Raw genomic sequence first — 19,732 nt, 5'->3', positions numbered from 1 at the left:
AAAAAAACAGCCCAAAGTAGCGCAATTATGTCCCAAATATAAAAATGTAATTTTCATCCCTAAAATACATATTTTACAGTCACTGTTATGCACATTTATCATAAACAGCTCAAATGCTTCCTACTAGTGTGGCCCAAAACATTTAGCACAGTTTTATTACAGGTAGAATGCAAAATGTTTCAGTACAAGCATTTCAACCAAATGTAATTTATGCAATATTTCAAACCTTTAACCCACTGGGGAATCTCAGCCCATGGCAACAGTTTAAAAGCCCAATGGAAAAACAACAACAACAACAACCCTGCATCCAACACGAGCTGCAGAAGTCAGATTTGCCTGATCACGGGTCAAAAGCAGGGCCGTGCAGAGACCTTTGGAGGGGCAGGTGCTCAAAGTATAAAAGTAAACACTACTGTTGTTGTTGTATAAACATATTTCTGTCTTATTTAAAATAGAATTATATTATAATCCTGTTCTGAATTTATTCATTTTTTAAATTATAATGATGATAAAAACAGGACTGATAAGTAGCCTATAAATCGGAGGATGAGAAAATCAGTATAAGTTTGTTTTATCAGGGTTGTGATAATTATTTTTAAGGCACTCTACGTTTTTAAAATAAATACTGTAATAAAAAAAGTTCAAACTAATAGTTTTTAGTCAGATAACATAAAGACTCCACGACGCCCTTTAAACTTTTCCAAATCAAACAGCAAGAACGAAAGAGAACAGGCACCTTTGTTTATATTGTTGTGTGTAGAACGTTAGCTGCATTTTTAATATTTAATTTTAAAGAAATGTAATTTCATCAGTGATGGGAAGTTCGGATCATTTTACCGACTCGGACCTTTGAGTCTCGTTCAGCAAAATGAACGAATCTTTTTTCGAGTCATTTCGTTCATTTCGTTCATTTTAACAAAATATAATTAAAATGTTACGTGTTACTTCCCTAATATGTCTACTACTTACGCAAACGTTGATCACACTACAACAATACAAAACTGCTATAAGAAACAGAAAAGATTAATTAATTGTTTACCTGAGTCTTCAGTCTATGATTAGCTCACCACCTCTTATCTGACAAGTCTTCGGGTTTGGGCTTATGGGGCTGTCACGTGATGAACGAACGACTCGAAAACCCATCGCTATAGAGAGTAAAACTTTTATTTAGCAAGGATGCATTACATTGATCAGAAAATTATGATAAAGACATAATTTTACAAAAGATTTCTATTTCAAATAAATGCTGTTCTTCTGAACTTTCTAATCATCAAAGAAATCTGAACAAAATCTACTCCGCTGTTTTCAACATAATAATAATAATAATAATAACAACAACAATAATAATAAATGTTTTTGAGCAGTAAATCAGAATATTAGAATGATTTCTGAAGGATCATGTGACTGTAGTAATGCTAAAAAGTTACCTTTGAAATCACAGGAATAAATTACATTTTAATAGTAATATAGAAAACAGTTTCAAATAGAAAAGTTATTTTAAATGGTAAAAATATTTCAAAATTAGTCTGTTCTTGCTGTACTTTGGATCAAATAAATACAGGCTTGGTGAGCAGAAGAGACTTCTTTAAAAAACACTAAAAATCTTACTGTTCAAAAACTTTTGACTGGTAGTATTTAACAAAAGATATGTTCTAAATATCATAAAGTCTGAGCAGTTGAATGATCAGATAAACAGCTCTTGATATGCAGTACACATACATACATAGGCTACACAGAGAGATTCCTTGCTCTGATAGATTATTCACAGAACATGGCATGGACCTTCAGGCCTTGTTCATCAAGACAATTTGATATGTGTTTGATATGTGTCCAGCTCCTCCAGATACTCAAAGATTAATAAAAAAACATCTCTTGCTTCATCCAATTTCCCCCCAGAAAATCTTTGATGACATTCTGTTGATTTTTACTGTCCATCTGGAGAAAGGTAGGCCCTTTCACCTCCCCACAGAATAACTCACGGTAAGTACATATGTGTGAGAGGGATGAAGTGTGTGTGTTTAAGTGGGTGAGATGAGTGTTATGTATATAAAAAATTGCACATTGATTCAGCATTCATTTTATGTTGTAAGACATAGTGCTATCTATCTAACTATCAATACATGTATGTATGTATGTATATGTGTGTGTGTGTGTGTGTGTGTGTGTGTGTGTGTGTGTACGTACATACATACACACACAGTGCACTGATTCTTACGTTCTTTATGACATAAAATGAATGCTGAATGAACGTGCAATTTTTTATACCCTGTATATATGTTATTTTTTATAACATATATATATATACATATGTTATATATATACATGTTGCTAGCTAAGTAATAACGTGCCTATGTGAAGTTCTAAACACATACTAAGCGAGCCGAACTGTTGTTTATGCACATGCACACAAACGACACACACATTCTAAAAGTTGTCAACGTTTTAAGTCTTGGTAAAGGCCAAAGATCTTGTTTTTACTTACCGACACGGCAAATAACTGCTTCTTTTTTAGCGGTTGGCAAATGATACGAATTATCTTCTAATTTATGCTTCTTCCTGTTTCAAAATGAATGAGAATGTGACGTATTTGGACATGGGCGTGGTTTGTGACGTCACACTTGGATGTGGGCCGGATTGGACGTCCACCGCAGGCTACAGCAAGACGCTCCTCAGCTCCTTAGCTCGACAGTTTGCATCAGCTAACATTATTGACTTATTTTCAGCAGGGTTATGAATAAACATTTACATTTGTCTATTCGGCTAGTTGATCCAGATACATAGTAACTTAGGCTATGTGTGCAAACAATATAAAAACAGATGTCACATATCGGTCTGTAACTGCTGACGACTGCATATTATGTGACATGGAAAGTGAGTATTATCATGAATAGATATCAAACAATATTGCACAGAGATATTTCACTTTAATATTAAGTATTTAACACACAGTTGGGTTTTATTTATTTGTTTTCTCTAAACTGGCTCATATTAAACTGTTGTATAAGCTAATATAACACACTTTACCTATATGCAGCATTTCTATAGACATTCTAGTAGTGATAGTGAAGGGAAATACCTGTTATGTTTGACATTTAAAAGAGTTTCTGTTGTGTTTTTGTGGTTACCATAAGTGCTAAAAAGTAGTGCTGGTGGTTAAATTGTTGGTGATTAGGTAAACACATTGACTCTATGAGCAATGACTGCACTAATAGCAGTAACAAGTATCTTACTTGTTCATTAAATTAACATGCTAAATAACTTAGATTCAGCATATGCAATACCAAATGATAATTTCAGCTGAAATATATGAGATTAACTGCTTCTAAGGCAACTCAATTAGTTTTTGAATAATCAACTTTAAAAAAAATTGTTTATGCTACAAAATTTAATTATAAGTTGCCATCACTTAAACTATTTTGATGTTTTCTTTCATTTCTGTTTACTGATGCATCTTCCTAGATACAATATATTTCCACCTAAACCCACCTAGATTTTCCACCTGACAAATGGAAAGTAAATGAAACCTATAGCAGTAAGTAACTCTTCTTGATGTAATACACAGCAGTCTGTCATAGATGCCCCCTGCTGTTTGGCCAAGGCAGGTTAACACCATGTTCTTCTTGCACTTAGTGTCAGTTTTTGTAATGTCAGATTGTTGCAAGTTTTAGATTTTTATACATCTTTTAGAGCTATTGTAAAAATACCGATAACTTAATTTTTCTAAAGTGGAAATATTATAGGACAAATATATTAATTATATATGATGATTGACACCAAAGAACACGGTTTACTCTAACCAAGTTCAAGGTGTTTATACCTACACCATAGTGAGTTGATCAGGTTACAAATGTACCCACAACTAATAGTAAATAAATGGTGACTCACAAGAAACACAGCTCCATGTCAGCTCTTGGGAGTCTGCACTTGTTTGTAGCTGACACAGAATGAGGTTTCATGGGCAATTTTGAGTACAAATTTGCTTGGTCACCAGACCAATTACTCTTGTACTGACAGTTACCAAGTGAAAACCAGCACTACCTCCACACAGGAATTACATTGTTGCAAGATTGTCCCACGAGATTTGGTATGTTATACAATGCTTCTATTAAGATAAATATAAGGAGCATTTTTAGGTCAGTCACAGTGCTAACATTTTATTTATTGTTAGTTTGTTTCAGTACATTTTTTACTGTGTTTGGCACACACAACCTCTTCTCAATGATTTATTAAGTCATATTATTTGAGAAAGCAAAATCATATGCACAACGGATGCCATTAAAACTTTTATGACAGAGTTTTACGACAATAACTGATGGTGAAATACTGTGACATAAAATGGCTGAAGTTCTATTATGTACTAGATTTTCTAGAAAAGTACAAGACTTTCCAGCAAAAGTACTTTATTAAGTAAAATGAGCCACTGCCTCCATGATGTCACGCACTGTGTCAGAGTGAATGATGGAGACATATTAGAATAAACAGTCTTTAATGAATCCACACAAGGTGCAATCCAAACCAGGAATGGTAGAAGACACACGTGCATCACAATGTAAGACCCGACAAAGACAAAACACACAGACTGGGACTTAAATCTCCAACAGTTCAAACTCCCTCTTTGAACTGTTGCCATCTGGTCGACGCTACAGAGCACTGAGCACCAGAACGGCCAGACACAGGAACAGTTTCTTTCCTCAGGCAATCCATCTCATGAACACTTAACAATAATCGTGGAACACATTTATTAAATGATTTAAAATGTTAATTCACTAAATTCAGTCGATAGCCATGGTATTGTCAGGATGTCTACTGTGAGGAGCGAGGAACGTGGAGATGTAGGAGTAGCAGAAATAACAGTCTTTTATGAACAAACCAAAGGGTAACACAAGGCAGGCAGGAGACACACGTAGCACCAATAGACGTATAACACTGGACAAAGGAACCATAGAACAGACAACGCTTTAAACACTAAACTAAACGAGGGTAATAGACGAGACACACCTGAATCAAATGAACACAATCAAACAAGGAAGAAACTGGGTCACGGAGCACATGGGGAGGGAAAACACACCAAAACAGGTCCATAATCCTGACATATTGCCCCTTGTGTCCTCGCGCCGTAGATACAACAGAGGGAGGGACGGGTCGGGACTTGGGAGGAGGCTCGAGAGGAGGACGGGCATCCGGGAGGGGGCCGGCAGACAGAGTTCTAGGTGGAGACGATGGAGGGAGGAGCCATGGTGGAGGAAGGGCTGACGACTGACCAAGGCGGAGCCGGAGGGACGAGGGAGCCCGGCGGAGCCAGTGAACTGAATGAATTTTTTTTTTGGAATCAGTTTACCATTAATTATGAAAAGGTAAAAAAAGACTCATGAAACTTGAGCTTTTCTTTGCTGTCACAGCTGAATGGAGCTTCGTTACTCATGTTTTGATTGGCTGGTTTCAGTTCCATTGACGCTCAAGCCAGTGTTTTGCTGTTGAAAGTACACTTATTTTAAACTAGTGAATCTGATTAATAAATATTTTGGGCTGGATTAACTTGTCTTTTTATTTAAAATTGTGGGATTGTACTGTTCTAGTTTTATAATTCAACCAGCAGGAATTGCTTTTTATCAATGTGTAGTGATGCTATATAAACCTATTCCGAATTTTTATTAAACCTGCATGGTGGATGATGCAGAAATAAAAGCAAATGATTTGCCCCAGTGTTCACATTAATATAAGTTAATATAAGTCCCTGACTGAATGCATTTAGGGTACGCCAGGGCTAGTTGTTACATAGAGAAGTTGTCACAAGGGCTGTATCTCTGTAACTATAAGGGTTTCAATGAAAGGTCCAGTTTGATTGTTGTTGTCTCCAGCTGTTTTTTAAATGTTGGTTTCTTATATTATCTTGCCTCACAAACCACTTTGTTACAAGTAGGTCAAGGACAGAGGAGCAAGTCTTAGGTCAGCCACACAAAGCTATCCTTAATTGTTTGTTTATGTACATATTTTTTAAACAAATGTTTGAATAACTTAGTTAACATCAAAAAAATCCGTGTAAGAGTAGTGTTTATAATAACACTAATTATATCATTTAGTCCATATACATTGAAATGTAAGGAGCAAATATCTAACTAAAGAAGAATATGTGAGACATAATATTTTCCTGATCTTAGCCCACTCTTGACCCTATTGCCCTATTGGTCATATATGAGCTGGAACCAGGCCTAACCTAATGCCATGCCACAAACCACGAGACAGAATGGTTCAATGGCTTTTGTTTTTGAGGTTCTAGTTTTGGGCTACAGATCATGATATCATTTAATTCATTCAGTTATGTTCAGTTTTCCTTGGATCATGACGAAGGAAAAAAGACACGTTCATGATAGTTGATATGGCATGTTATCTCAGAAAATGACACAGTGGACTGTCTTGTCGCTTCCTCACTGAGCTTCGTTCTTTGATTGGCTGGTTTTTAGTTTCACTGACGCATCATTCGCTGATCGTATATAAGATGAACGCGCACCTTCATTTCACTCACAGCTTCGGGAAGATCTGAAGAGGTTCTTGCTTCCTTTTTTCTAAACCACCATGGAAGCCAAAAAGCTCTGTTCCAAAAACTGCCTTGCTACATACTGCCTAGTATACAGCAGGCAGTGTCCAAAGCATTTAAATATAGACAAAGTTTCTCTTGGTTAGACCACCATCCTGGATTTATATTTTATGTGTAATGATATAAATTTTATTGTCAGACAAAATCTGAAATTTTTCTTGCATAACAGTATGTTGTTGCACACTCTTTGTGCTGTTGCACTCTAATTCTTGGAGTTTTCATTTGACATGTACCTTATTCAGTTCTAGGACAGCCCAGTTTTCCTTGGATCATGACGAAGGAAAAAAGACACGTTCATGATAGTTGATATGGCATGTTATCTCAGAAAATGACACAGTGGACTGTCTTGTCGCTTCCTCACTGAGCTTCGTTCTTTGATTGGCTGGTTTTTAGTTTCACTGACGCATCATTCGCTGATCGTATATAAGATGAACGCGCACCTTCATTTCACTCACAGCTTCGGGAAGATCTGAAGAGGTTCTTGCTTCAACAGTGATTGAACGGAACTTCGATCTCGCCGGAAATTATTTAAGCCTATTTAAATTTCGTATTTATTCTGTATCAATTTTGATAGGCTAATAAATATGGCATGTTATCTCAGAAAATGACACAGTGGACTGTCTTGTCGCTTCCTCACTGAGCTTCGTTCTTTGATTGGCTGGTTTTTAGTTTCACTGACGCATCATTCGCTGATCGTATATAAGATGAACGCGCACCTTCATTTCACTCACAGCTTCGGGAAGATCTGAAGAGGTTCTTGCTTCAACAGTGATTGAACGGAACTTCGATCTCGCCGGAAATTATTTAAGCCTATTTAAATTTCTTATTCTGTATCAGTTTTGATAGGCTAATAAAACCTGCCGAAATGGAGACTTCTCAGATTCGCCAGAACTACGACCGCGACTGCGAGGCTTTGATCAACAAGATGATCAACTTGGAGCTTTACGCTTCCTACATTTACACTTCAATGGTATGTGTCTATACATTTCTTCTATTCTCACTTTTACAAGACATATCTTTTGTTGTATGGTGACAAGTTTTCTCTCCTTCAATTATATCCTTTTTTATATAATGCATAAAAAAATAAAATAAAAAGTATCAGGTCAGGATATTACACCTGTAGAAATATGTTCTTTGTTATATCTTGCCTCACAAACCACTTTGTTATTGGTTCAAGGACAGAGAAGCAAGTCTTAGGTCAGCACCCACAATGCTATCCTTAATTGTTTATGTACTTATTTTTTTAAACAAATGTTTGAATAACTTAGCTAAGTAAAAAAACAAATGTTTATTTTTAACTTACACAGAAAGAAACATGCCTTCCGTTCTTTGTTATATCTTGCCTCACAAACCACTTTGTTATTGGTTCAAGGACAGAGAAGCAAGTCTTAGGTCAGCACCCACAATGCTATCCTTAATTGTTTATGTACTTATTTTTTTAAACAAATGTTTGAATAACTTAGCTAAGTAAAAAAAAAATGCTGTATTTTTAGCTTACACAGAAAGAACATGCCTTCCTCTGGTAGAGAAGCAAGTCTTAGGTCAGCACCCACAATGCTATCCTTAATTGTTTATGTACTTATTTTTTTAAACAAATGTTTGAATAACTTGGCTAAGTAAAAAAACAAATGCTGTATTTTTAGCTTACACAGAAAGAACATGCCTTCCTCTGGGTTTTGTTGGACTCCATTTGTGCTTCAGGACATCAAGGTGTTTTAATAGTATTTTGAACTAAAACTTGTAACCCTGTTTTGTTTTTGTTTTTTAATACAATTGTTATTGTTATAAACTGACATTATGCCTATTTGTAAGGGACTGAATTAGAGGGGATCTTGCTCTTAATGTTTGTGTCTCTCTTCAGAAGCCTGATCGTGATGTGTGGGGCTTAATTATCAGCATGTACTTACTATAGGGTAAGGATTAGGGTTTTCCTTAGGGTTAGTTGCATGTTTTTAAAATTAAAAGTATGCATAATTTACCTTTTTAGACCTAACTAAATAAGGTAAATTTATGTCATGTTATATAGGCCAAGAAGCAGCCAGAGACTCACCGCGCCTTCAAAAAAATCCAACTGAGGTGCGTAGACCAAAAAAGGTTACCCAAAGGTGAAGAGCTTGAAAAAAGTTCGCACACTCAAACATCAAAGCATCACAAGCGAGATGAGAACAATATAAGCAATTTACTGAATAAAACAAGGCAAACGTTTCGGGATTGTTATAAACTGATATTACGCCTATTTGTAAGGGACTGTTGAATTAGAGGGGATCTTGCTCTTAATGTTTGTGTCTCTCTTCAGAAGCCTGATCGTGATGTGTGGGGCAATGGACTGATTGCTATGCAGTGCGCTCTTCAGCTGGAGAAGAACGTCAACCAGGCTCTGCTGGATCTGCATAAGGTCGCCTCTGAGAAGGGAGACCCCCATGTGAGTTATAATGTTTCCCCAGATCTGAGTATGAAAAAGCAAGAAAGAAATATGCAAATTAGTTCATGGGTTAAATGAAGTTGATTTTTTTTAAAGTAGCCAGTAGAGGTCAATTATGGTGATTAGTCAGTGACTTTAAATACATGAGTCTGTTAAGCAGTGTCATCTAGTTTATCATCAGGACACAAAAAGACCAGAGGATGTGCTCCTGTACTGGCCTCATTAATACCTCTTCCAACAGCAATCTCAGTTTCCCTATAAGGATGTCAACCATCCAGGTAATGGCAGGCTCAACTCTGCTTCAGCGAGTGTGCAGTTGATACAGTCCTGGCACATCGTTTTTCAGGCTAAAACCTTAAAAAATATAAAAATAATAACGTCGGGTTGTGTTTGTAAGTTTCATTAACACCAGTATTACAGTACTTCTGTTGTTCACCTCAGCACTAGTGTGCACAAAGGGACATCCAGCATCGTTTATCAATGTGCGCAGCACTCAGGAAATGTTACATTGACTGAACAAATCACTGAAGAACACTGTAAAATTAAGGTCACTTGATTACAAGCAGCACAAGCAAAAGAGGATTCAGCAAAACTATCAATAGTGCAAGTTCTTCAGTGAGCAGAAAAACAATAGTTTCTAAGAGCTCACAAATAGAGTAGCATGTAATGGTCTTGTTTCTTATATTGCAATAGCACTTCCGACTGGTATCCTAAAGCTACACTCACTGACTTTTCAAATAACCTCCTTAAAAAGCTTAATTTAGATGAATTAAGCCTATCCTATGGTAAAGGCTACTAATAATTTATAACATTGGAAATATTTGTAACGATAGACCCAAACAGACAAGAAAAAACTGTTTCAAATTAAACATAATATGGTTTACTATAACAGTCTGATGGTTTGACATGTGTAAGCTACTGTAGCAAGCTGATCAGGTTACAAATACACGCATCTTCCATGAGAGACAAAATGCTGAATCACATGTCAGCTCTTGGGAGTTTGTGGTTGTTGCTGCTGACACAGAGTGAGCTTTCATTGGCAATTTCTGGAAGCTACAAAACTGCTTCGTAATTGTGACCTCTCTTCACTGTACTTTTCTGATCAGTCAGGTGTCAGGTATCTAAAGATGGTTACAAAGAGGAAAAAGGCATAAAATCCATTGTGGAATATAGTAGCCTTTGTTGCAGGATTGTCCCATGATATTTGCCATATTATACACAGGCTCGTTTTTATCACTTTGCTAAATCGTTTCACGACATGTTGTTTCTCTATCGATTATTTGTCCATTCTTGACATTGTATAAATATTTTATAAAAACCTTATAGGCTAAATAGCGCAAATGGCATTAGCTATGCATCAGTGTTATGGGACCATTAATTAAATTCTTACTAGTAACAATGCCAGTTAGAGAGCTCTCTAATTCAATTGTTACTAGTAAAAATTGCATTAAAGAGCTCTGTAATTGTAATTCTTACTAGTAAGAATTGAATTGAAGAGCTCTCTAATTTAATTATTACTAGTAACAATGCAATTGCAGAGATCTCTTAACTGAATTAGAGAGCTCTCTAATCATAATTGTTACTAGTAAGAATGCAATTGCAGAGATCTCTAATTGGCATTGTTACTAGTAAGAATGCAATTGCAGAGCTCTCTAACTGAATTGTTACTAGTAAAAATGCAATTACGACGAGTAACGCTTGGAATATTTTAAGCTAAAACTGCTTGCCATATTCTTGTTCTGTGATGAGTTAGTTTTGCAGCCATTTTAATTCCCTTCTTTGATTTTGTTCAGGCTTTCTACTTCAAACGGGATGATGTCGCTCTTGCTGGTTTTGCCAAGTTCTTCAAGAAGAACAGCGAGGAGGAGCGCGAGCATGCTGAGAAGTTCATGGAGTTCCAGAACAAGAGGGGGGGACGCTTTGTGCTTCAGGACATCAAGGTGCTTTAATAATGTTTTGAATTAAGCATTTTGACTTTGAACATTGTAACATAAGCAAATCTGACTCTAGACCAATTTTTATGGAATGACCTTATGCCATGCTCACTACTCACTGATTGTGTCTCTCTTCAGAAACCTGATCGTGATGTGTGGGGCAATGGACTGATTGCTATGCAGTGTGCTCTTCAGCTGGAGAAGAACGTCAACCAGGTTCTGCTGGATCTGCATAAGGTCGCCTCTGAGAAGGGAGACCCTCATGTGAGTGACCCTCATTGTTGAAGTTGAGACGCTAAATCTGCCTGCATATACATGTCTCTTTAAAGCAGTTTCATTCAGTGCTGAGAATTTAGCATCCTAAATTTTTTTTTCTGACGTCTTGTCCAACAGCTGTGTGACTTCCTGGAGACTCACTACCTGAATGAGCAGGTTGAGGCCATCAAGAAGCTTGCTGACCACATCACCAACCTTTCCAAGATGGATGCTGGCAACAACAGGATGGCGGAGTACCTGTTTGACAAGCACACCCTGGATGGAGACAGCAGCTAAATGCAGCCCTCAGATCATATTAATACATGAATGAATAAAAATATTATTCTCTTAAATATGTTCTTATCAAACAGCTCTTGTGCAAAATGTTGAAGTCTGACAGGTAGAAAGGTTAACATCAAGTAAAGTTTCCTGTTACTTGTAAAACAATGCAGCGTTACTGTTTTAGTCATCCTGTGATTGTCATCAAGCAATGCTTTCCTGTTGAATGTGCAATGATTGACCTGGTGAATTTAAATAAAAAATTCTGAGCTCAATAACCTTGTATTTTTATTTAAAATTGCAGGATGCAGTCGGCGCCAATAGGTTAGTGCGTCGACATAGAGTGCAACTGCGCTCACGGCGATCCGAGTTCGGCATTAAAAAAAGGCATAAAATCCCAAAAAATATCTTTAAAAAAAGAGTGGGCTGTAATGATTAATGTAACTGGATTTTTTTCCCCAGCAGAAAACCTGTGAATGCAGATCTATTGGACTGAAAAGTGGTAACAATAGTGTGACTGATTAATGTACAAATCTACTGTAACAGCGACAACAAACCTCATAGATAAAGTGAAAATAGAGGAGACACTTCACTCATCCGTAAGGATAATGTCAATCACTGACACAACTGCACATTAGTATTTCATAAAATCTAATGTACAACCTAATATTATATAGGCCTACAGAGAGTAAATACAATATTCTTACAAACTTTTCGTGGTCTGTTAAATGAAGAGATCTAAATATTCACATTAATTTCCACGGCACTACAGGTGTAGGCTAGTATTTCATTTTACCACACGAGGGTGCTGTTTTGATGTCTAATAATCGCACATTGGTCATAAACACTGAAGGACCAAGGCCCGTTATGGTTCATAAAATTATCTTTTTCAATGTCTCGATAATCGTCAACTACTGGTGAAGCCTTATCCTCATTTCATAACCAATGAACAAGGTTTATAGCCTCCTTATGCTATACCAATCATGCCTATTAGCAGCAGTGAACCACCGACTATAATCCGATTCAGAAGGGTCTGAACGAAAATTATATTGCAAATTAGAATCCGATAAACAGCATGCAGGAGATTATATAGGATACTAGCAAATTGAGAAACGGGCGTACGAGATGGATTAAATAAGATTATAGGATTATTATAAATTATATCCGCGGGTCGGGTGGGTTGGGTAATAAAAAAATGCTTTCTGATTATTTGCGGGTGGGTCGCGGGTGGATAAGATAAATCATTAATGATGCAAATGTTAACTACATTTTCTAAAATATGAACGTGTTTTAAATAGGCTACAGAAATTGAATAAACTGTAAATTAACATATTAAAGTTATTCAACAAAACATTATTTAGTCAAGAGCACTGAGGGATTTTCTCTGTCTTTTGTTGTTTGATTAACATTAATGACAGACGCCACAGCTTTATTAGGCTGCTGCTGTCACAAGACCTATTTCACGGATCCAATACTGATACACATTACTACAGGGCACATAACTGTGAACAGAAGGGAGAGCACGATTAATCCAAGTGAAAGAGGGTTTGGCGCTTCAAATGCGCTTTGGGGAGAGAGAGGGACAGATGATAAAGTGGACGCAAGAGTAAATTAGAGCAGTGTGTGAGAGGGCTGCTGTGCTCTATAAACAAAGCACAGGTTTCTATCTATTTAAGAGAGTAGGATCTGTAGAACATCATCAGGTAAGTTTGATTATTGTTTGCTTCATTGGCTCCACTTATTCATGGAAATATCATACTATCTTGGAATTGATTGACATGTCAAGCAGTGTCATTTAAAATGATTTTAAACAGCATTTTATGATTATTATAGCATGTGCACTTTAATAGCATCATATTAATTCAAATACTACATGGAATATAGTTGTAACTACTTGAAAATGTGTCACGATAGTTTGAGTGAATAGCAAAATAATACATTTTCACTAAATTCATGGAGACTATATAGGCTGCAACAGTCCACAGACAATCTAATTCACTTGAAATGTCATGTAATTATAAATGAAAACTACTTATATATAGCAAAGTGACGTTAATAAACAACACACGGTTCGTTTTTTTGTTCTTTTCTTGTTCGCCACATTTTGTATAACAGTATAGCTACATCTTTTCTATAAACTCTCGCAATAAGAGTGGCTCAGATGAGTTTTGCTCGACTAAATTGATGCTTAGCCTATGTGCGTAAAAGCTCTTCAGTCTTGGACAACTGCCATAAAAAATAAAAAATAAAACTACGGAAAGCGTGACTAGATGAGATTTAGGTAATCCGAAAAAACAGCAGTTCTACCCGCTGGTGGACAAAGTAGCGATGAAGGAAAAAAAACAAGGCCGTATGACGCCGGCCTTCTTTAGCCAGATTAGTGCAGTCGTGTCAGTAAATGGCACACATTATGCTTTCTGACCTCTTCAGATTACGCACTTTCAAGGTATCTGCTGTCTATGGAAAAGATAAGAAGAGAAGAAATTACTTCATTGTTTCAACCCTCTTTTGCACACGTTATAAAATAATTGTTATAAACGTTTAATTCCCTTTTCTCATTCAAAAACTAATGTAGAAAACTTTTAAATATGCTGGAAGCTGTGTATACGGTGTATATATTTGGCAGATGTCAGAATACTAAATATGAAAATCAGCAAAGAACTGCTAGGCTTACAAGAATGAAGTGGACTCCTGCCCTAGCTATCATTTTACCTAAATTTAAATAAATAAGTAAATAAGCATATACATTTCTAAATAAAAAAAAGTTAGCTAAAGTTAAAATAAAAAATAACAATTGTTTTTTATTTAAAAATAAAATAAATATTTTCTATTTAATTTTATATTTACAATATTCTCCTGAGTGGTTGAGACACAGGTGAGGTATATTCATCTGTAGCAATTATGCTTTTGAACAACAAACAGATTTAAGCAATTATATACCCCTAATAATTAATATGCACATGATGTATATGACTCTACATGTTTAAAAAAGTTAAGACACTAACAAATTCAAATAACATTTAATGGATTGTAATGGATGAAAAATCAATTAAATGACACATATATATATATATATATATATATATAAGAACATTATATTAAAGTAACCACCAGTATGTAAAAACAATCTTAAAATATCTATCTTAATTATCTCTTGAAGTAATTTTTTAATCCATTTTATTGGTGGTGGTATATATATCGTGCATACAGAGTGAAGAAAATAGGTCAGTCATGAGTTAATTATGATAACCCAGCAAGGTCAATAGAGAAAATGAAGAATTTCATCTTTTTAACTGTAAAAAGGTTTATGTTTATTGTCTTTCATCACTGTGGTCAGTCCATGTGGCTGACATAGAATCATCATAAAGTCCTGTCATAAATTCAACCGTGACTTTTCTGCTCAACATATTCTTATATACAAAGGAGCAGTGCCTATACCTGAAGTCTTTAGTCTTACATGGCGGTCTGGTGACAAGATGAGTAGGCTCAAGTGTGAACGTGAGGCGGCAAGGGGAGGGCTCTGTTCCTAATTTACTTAAACCCAAGGATTTTTGGATTAGCTTTGGCATTTAATCTCGTTACGCATCTGCTGAGAGTGACAAGAGGTCAGTTCAACAGAGTAGGGCAGGTGGAAACATAACCATTGTGTGCTAATGTGGATGACAAATATTGGAGTTTTTGAGCACATTCTAGTGTTTGAACACATGGGCATTACAAGTGCATGGTTGTGTTTTGACATGTCACAATTCCAGGATTAATAACAGACATGCTGAGCTCAAGCATCAGAGTTTACTCCATCAAAAGTCATGCCAGACACAAACAGGACAGAGGTGGGGAGGGAAAGAGAGAGACTTTCTTGAGGGCTTGAGACCGATCTAGGCAATATATGTGATTTATGGCATTTAGTTTATGTTATGTCAGGACAGTAACAGTCTGTTTTATGTCTGTAGCTGGTCAGCCATGCGATTGGTCAGCATGCAGCATCGTGTGCGGAGGGCAGCAGAATCAGAGGAGCCCAAACCTGCTCCACCTCCTCTGCCTCCTCCCTCTCATCACTCCCACAACTTCATAAATATGAAGAACAAGTTTTTCAATGAGCTTAGCCATCTACCTAGTAAGTAATAATTCTTTGTCAATACACCACACTTGACTAATCATACTCCAGCAAGCCACCATCATTGTAAGACATGAGTATTCAGTTGAATGTAGGTTCTGACGTCGGTGATGATGTCAGGACAACACCTAATGCTAATGTCAGTGTGAAGCAGAATAATGACATTGATATTTTGATGTTTTTAAGTCATGGTATCATCTCATGCTAACATCATATTGACGTCCAACAGTTGTGAAGTGATAACCTAGATGCAACATTTGTTTAATGTGATAATCTTAAAGGTACAGTTCACCCAAAAATGAAAATTCTGTCACCATGTACTCACCCTCATGTTGTTACAAACTTGTGTGACTTCCTTTCTTCTGTTGAGAGGATATCATAAAAATATTTTGAAGAATATGGGCAACCAAACACTTGCTGGTCCACGTTGACTTCCATAGTATGGACCAAAAATAAAAACTATGGAAGTCAATGGGGACCAGAAACAGTTTGGTTACCAACCTTCTTCAAAATATCTTCTTTTGTGTTTAACAGAAGAAAGAAACTCATACAGGTTTGGAACAACTTGAGGGTGAGTAAATGATGACAGAATTTTCATGTTTGGGTGAACTATTCACACATGGACCTTTAACATCCACACAATTTTAAATGCACAGTGTCATCATTACACATTGATATTTTGTTGGTTTAGTCATGGTATTAAGTAACCAAAATTTAACGGCTCTCCAATTCACATGAACCCTGATTTTCATCTTTAGCCAAAATTTACATCTGTCCAATGCCTGTCTGTTGCAAGCTGGAATCATTCATATTTCATCATATTATCATTACAAAACACACATTTCCATCAAACTCTCTCTCTCTCTCTGTGTGTGTGTGTGTGTGTGTGATCAATTCCTCAATTTTTTTCCATTTCCATGTACATCCTTCATGTTTTATCTGTTCCATCAACAGACCCCAAGATCAGAAGTAAGTTCCAATTTTCCAAAGTCTTTTTCTGTCCGCCCTCCAACCACCTATCCATCTACTTATTAATTTAGCAGAAAATGTGTAATTGGTTGAAATGATGTCTTTTTTTACTAACAGAAATGAAATGATCATTGTTTTTTTCTCTCTAACTTTATTTCTTTCTCCACTGCACAGTGCCCATGTGGGCCATTGGTGCCATAGTTGTGGTCGTGCTTGCCCTGGTTGGCTGCTTTGCTTTCTGTATCTATAAGAAGTGTTTGGGAGGGAAGAAAAAAGCTAAAAAAGTCAGAGAGAGGAAGGGAGGACGAAGAAGGATGAAAAAGGAAGGAGAGGAAGAAGCAGGCAAGGTTGGAGAGTCTGAAAATTTAAAGCATAGTGTTCAGAGAGAACGAATCTCTTTCAGACATCGATCTGTCAAATTATTCATTTTAATCTAAGTATTAAAAAGAAAAGAGGTAATGTTTGGCTTAAAGTTTTGCTTAAGTATTTTAAATTTATACTGCCCATACTTAGGAACAACCTAAAGAAGGAGAGGGCGAGGGAGAGAAAGAATGTTATGGCAAGTTGGAGTACACTCTGGACTATAACTTCACTGACAATCAGGTTGGTTGAGAGTAGATGTTCTTTATATTCATTCTGATTGTGAGTTGATATGATACATTTTTTACACAAATCAAGAAGTGCTATTCTAAAAGAATGTGTGACTAGCTGCTTGATTTTGAAAACCTGACCCACAACCTTTTCTTCAACAACCTTCAGCTCATTGTTGGTGTCTTGCAAGCCCAAGACCTTCCTGCCATGGATATTGGTGGAACATCTGACCCCTATGTCAAAGTTTATATGCTACCAGACAAGAAGAAAAAGTTTGAAACCAAGGTCCAGCACAAGAATCGGTGTCCTGTTTTCAACGAGACATTCCTATTTAAGGTATTGCAGTTATGTTTTTATAAACACGCATTTTTGGGGGATTAGCCTAAAGAAAATTTGTCACACTTAATTGCTTAATTTCACAGTAGAGTAAGTGCAACATACCTTTTTTTGTTCAAACAGGCATTCGACATGATTTCTTTTTTTTTTTCTGTTTCAAGATCCCCTTTAATGATCTAGCAGGGCAGACTCTGGTCCTGCAGGTGTTTGACTTTGACCGCTTTGGTAAACATGATGTAATTGGAGATCAAAATCCCTATGAACAGCGTTGACCTGGGCCAGCCCATACATGAATGGAAAGACCTGGTCGGAGGAGAGAAAGTGGAAGTAAGGCTTTCCATCAGGCTGTTTAAAAAAAAAAAAATTGTCAGCTGCCATAGTCTGTTTTTTGATGCTTTTAAACTAAACACTGTCCTCTTCCTCCCCAACAGCAAGAAAATTTAGGAGACGTCTGTATCTCCCTGCGCTATGTGCCCACCTCTGGTAAACTGACCGTCTGTATCATGGAGGCCAAGAACCTGAAGAAGATGGACGTGGGTGGTTTATCAGGTTAGTGTGGTAGCGTTATTTTGTTAAAGTTACATTTCCTTTCTGTTGTACTTGATATTAAAATGAAATGACTCTCTACACATCAAATGTGACTTTATTTTAATATAATTAGATTTTTATTTTTTGAATTATCCTGGCTTTTATGTGGAAATGTGGTGCTAAGCTGCATTTCTTGTCTTTATCCATATAACAATGCCTCTTTCTTACTTTTCTCTTTACTTTTCTGTCTTAGATCCTTTTGTGAAAGTGGTTTTGCAACACAATGGAAAGCGTATCAAGAAGAAGAAGACGACAGTTAAGCAGAACACACTGAACCCCTACTTCAATGAAAGCTTCAGCTTTGAAATCCCCTTCGCTCAGATTCAGGTAAACGTTTCAAACTCATTTCCGTGACTACTTGCATATCTAATACATTTACAGATTTGTATTTTTGGTCCTTTAATGCATCAAAATGCGACCTTTTCACTGTATAGTATGTTTAAAGTGCTAATGTTACTACACTGTAAACAATTATTTTTCAAAGTTGTAAATAAAACAGATTATTGCAGTATATTTTAGTCTTTCTACTTCAGAATTTTACATTTAATTCAGTGTTACTTTCTGTTTCTTATTTGTGAATTTTACTAGCAAAATCTTGAATTTTGACTGTTTATGATATCTGTTTCATAGTAAATCCAATTTTTTTCAGTGTACTAAAATCATCTGTGTTTACAATTGAAAAGTTTGATGAGAAAGAAGAAAGTGGATTAAATGCATATTGACCTATTTTTCTCTGTTCATCTGCTTTCTTGTAGAAGATCCAGGTGTTGCTCACTGTCTACGACTATGATAAACTGGGAAGCAATGATCCAATTGGGAAGTGCTGGATTGGGTTTGGTGCTAGTGGGGTGGGTCTGCGCCACTGGTCAGACATGCTGGCCAATCCCAGACGACCTGTGGCTCAGTGGCACACCCTTCAGCCTGAAGAGGAAGTAGATGCTGCCCTTAAAGCACCTATCCACTAAATATCTTATCCGCCCCTCAACTAAAAGTTTTCACACATCTGGCAAAACATCATTTAAATTTTATCCGTCCTTTCACTTAGGAGTTTCTGTCTGTTACGTTATTGATCATCATCCTGTACCCTTATTTACTGTGAAACAAAGGAGGAGTAACTTTTATAAATGTTATTATGTATATTATGTTCATCTGGACTGTGTTTCTTATTTAAATGTGTCTGTATGATGTGGATGATAAGTGTGTGTGTTTTGTTTGAAAGTGTTGTATGTATGTATCTGTCCATAACTGTTCTGATTTGCCTCGTCGTTTTTCTGTGAACCAAGATGACTATAAACACAACAACTGGATACATAATCACAGATTTTAAGATGTGTTTTTATTTCATATAGGCTACAAATGTGACCCTGGACCACAAAACCAGTCATGAGTAGCACGGGTATATTTGTAGCAATAGCCAAAAAAAAATGTATTGATTTTTCTTTTATGCCAAAAATCATTAGGATATTAAGTAAAGATCAGGTTCCATGAAGATATTTTGTAAATTTCCTACTGTAAATATATCAAAACTTAATTTTTGATTAGAATATGCATTGCTTAAAACTTCATTTGGACAACTTTAAAGGCGATTTTCTCAATATTTTGATGTTTTTTTTGCTGCCTGATTCCAGATTTTCAAATAGTTGTATCTC

General features: G+C 36.3%; 1 protein-coding gene, 1 long non-coding RNA gene and 1 pseudogene across 3 annotated transcripts in view; 2 read left to right on the top strand and 1 right to left on the bottom strand.

Annotated features, from left to right (window-relative positions):
• LOC107729491 (uncharacterized) overlaps positions 1-6,857 on the bottom strand; it is a 14,718-nt gene extending 7,861 nt beyond the window's left edge. Inside the window, exon 1 of the long non-coding RNA XR_001638584.1 lies at positions 6,847-6,857. This is a non-coding gene — a long non-coding RNA (uncharacterized LOC107729491). The remainder of the gene's footprint in view (positions 1-6,846) is intronic.
• Positions 6,858-7,042: 185 nt separating this feature from the next.
• Positions 7,043-11,517, top strand: LOC107729488 (ferritin, middle subunit-like). Of its 2 annotated transcripts, XM_016540014.1 has the most exons (5): positions 7,043-7,169; positions 7,442-7,565; positions 10,811-10,957; positions 11,090-11,215; positions 11,345-11,517. In XM_016540014.1, exons 2-5 carry the CDS (start codon positions 7,461-7,463, stop codon positions 11,501-11,503), a joined length of 537 nt encoding a protein of 178 aa, XP_016395500.1. In that variant the 5' UTR covers positions 7,043-7,169; positions 7,442-7,460; the 3' UTR covers positions 11,504-11,517. The 2 variants fall into 2 exon arrangements, with proteins under 2 accessions (XP_016395500.1, XP_016395501.1); XM_016540015.1 differs by lacking the exon at positions 7,043-7,169 and having other exon boundaries at positions 7,351-7,565.
• Positions 11,518-12,972: 1,455 nt separating this feature from the next.
• Positions 12,973-19,397, top strand: LOC107729486 (synaptotagmin-2-like; annotated as a pseudogene).
• The last annotated feature ends 335 nt before the right edge of the window (positions 19,398-19,732 follow it).

Source organism: Sinocyclocheilus rhinocerous, unplaced genomic scaffold (genome assembly GCF_001515625.1).
Source record: "Sinocyclocheilus rhinocerous isolate Xijiao unplaced genomic scaffold, SAMN03320098_v1.1 scaffold697, whole genome shotgun sequence".
In the NCBI taxonomy this organism is placed as follows: Eukaryota; Metazoa; Chordata; class Actinopteri; order Cypriniformes; family Cyprinidae; genus Sinocyclocheilus; species Sinocyclocheilus rhinocerous.
The sequence above is the reverse complement of the archived record's forward strand: the minus strand, read 5'-3'. Positions and strand labels throughout refer to the sequence as shown.

Excerpts from the sequence above, each read along its gene's own strand:
- LOC107729488 (XM_016540014.1), top strand. The coding sequence starts at position 7,461 with ATGGAGACTTCTCAGATTCGCCAGAACTACGACCGCGACTGCGAGGCT. Across the intron at positions 7,566-10,810 it reads CCTACATTTACACTTCAATG|GCTTTCTACTTCAAACGGGA; the intron begins GTATGTGTCTAT and ends GATTTTGTTCAG. Across the intron at positions 10,958-11,089 it reads TTGTGCTTCAGGACATCAAG|AAACCTGATCGTGATGTGTG; the intron begins GTGCTTTAATAA and ends GTCTCTCTTCAG.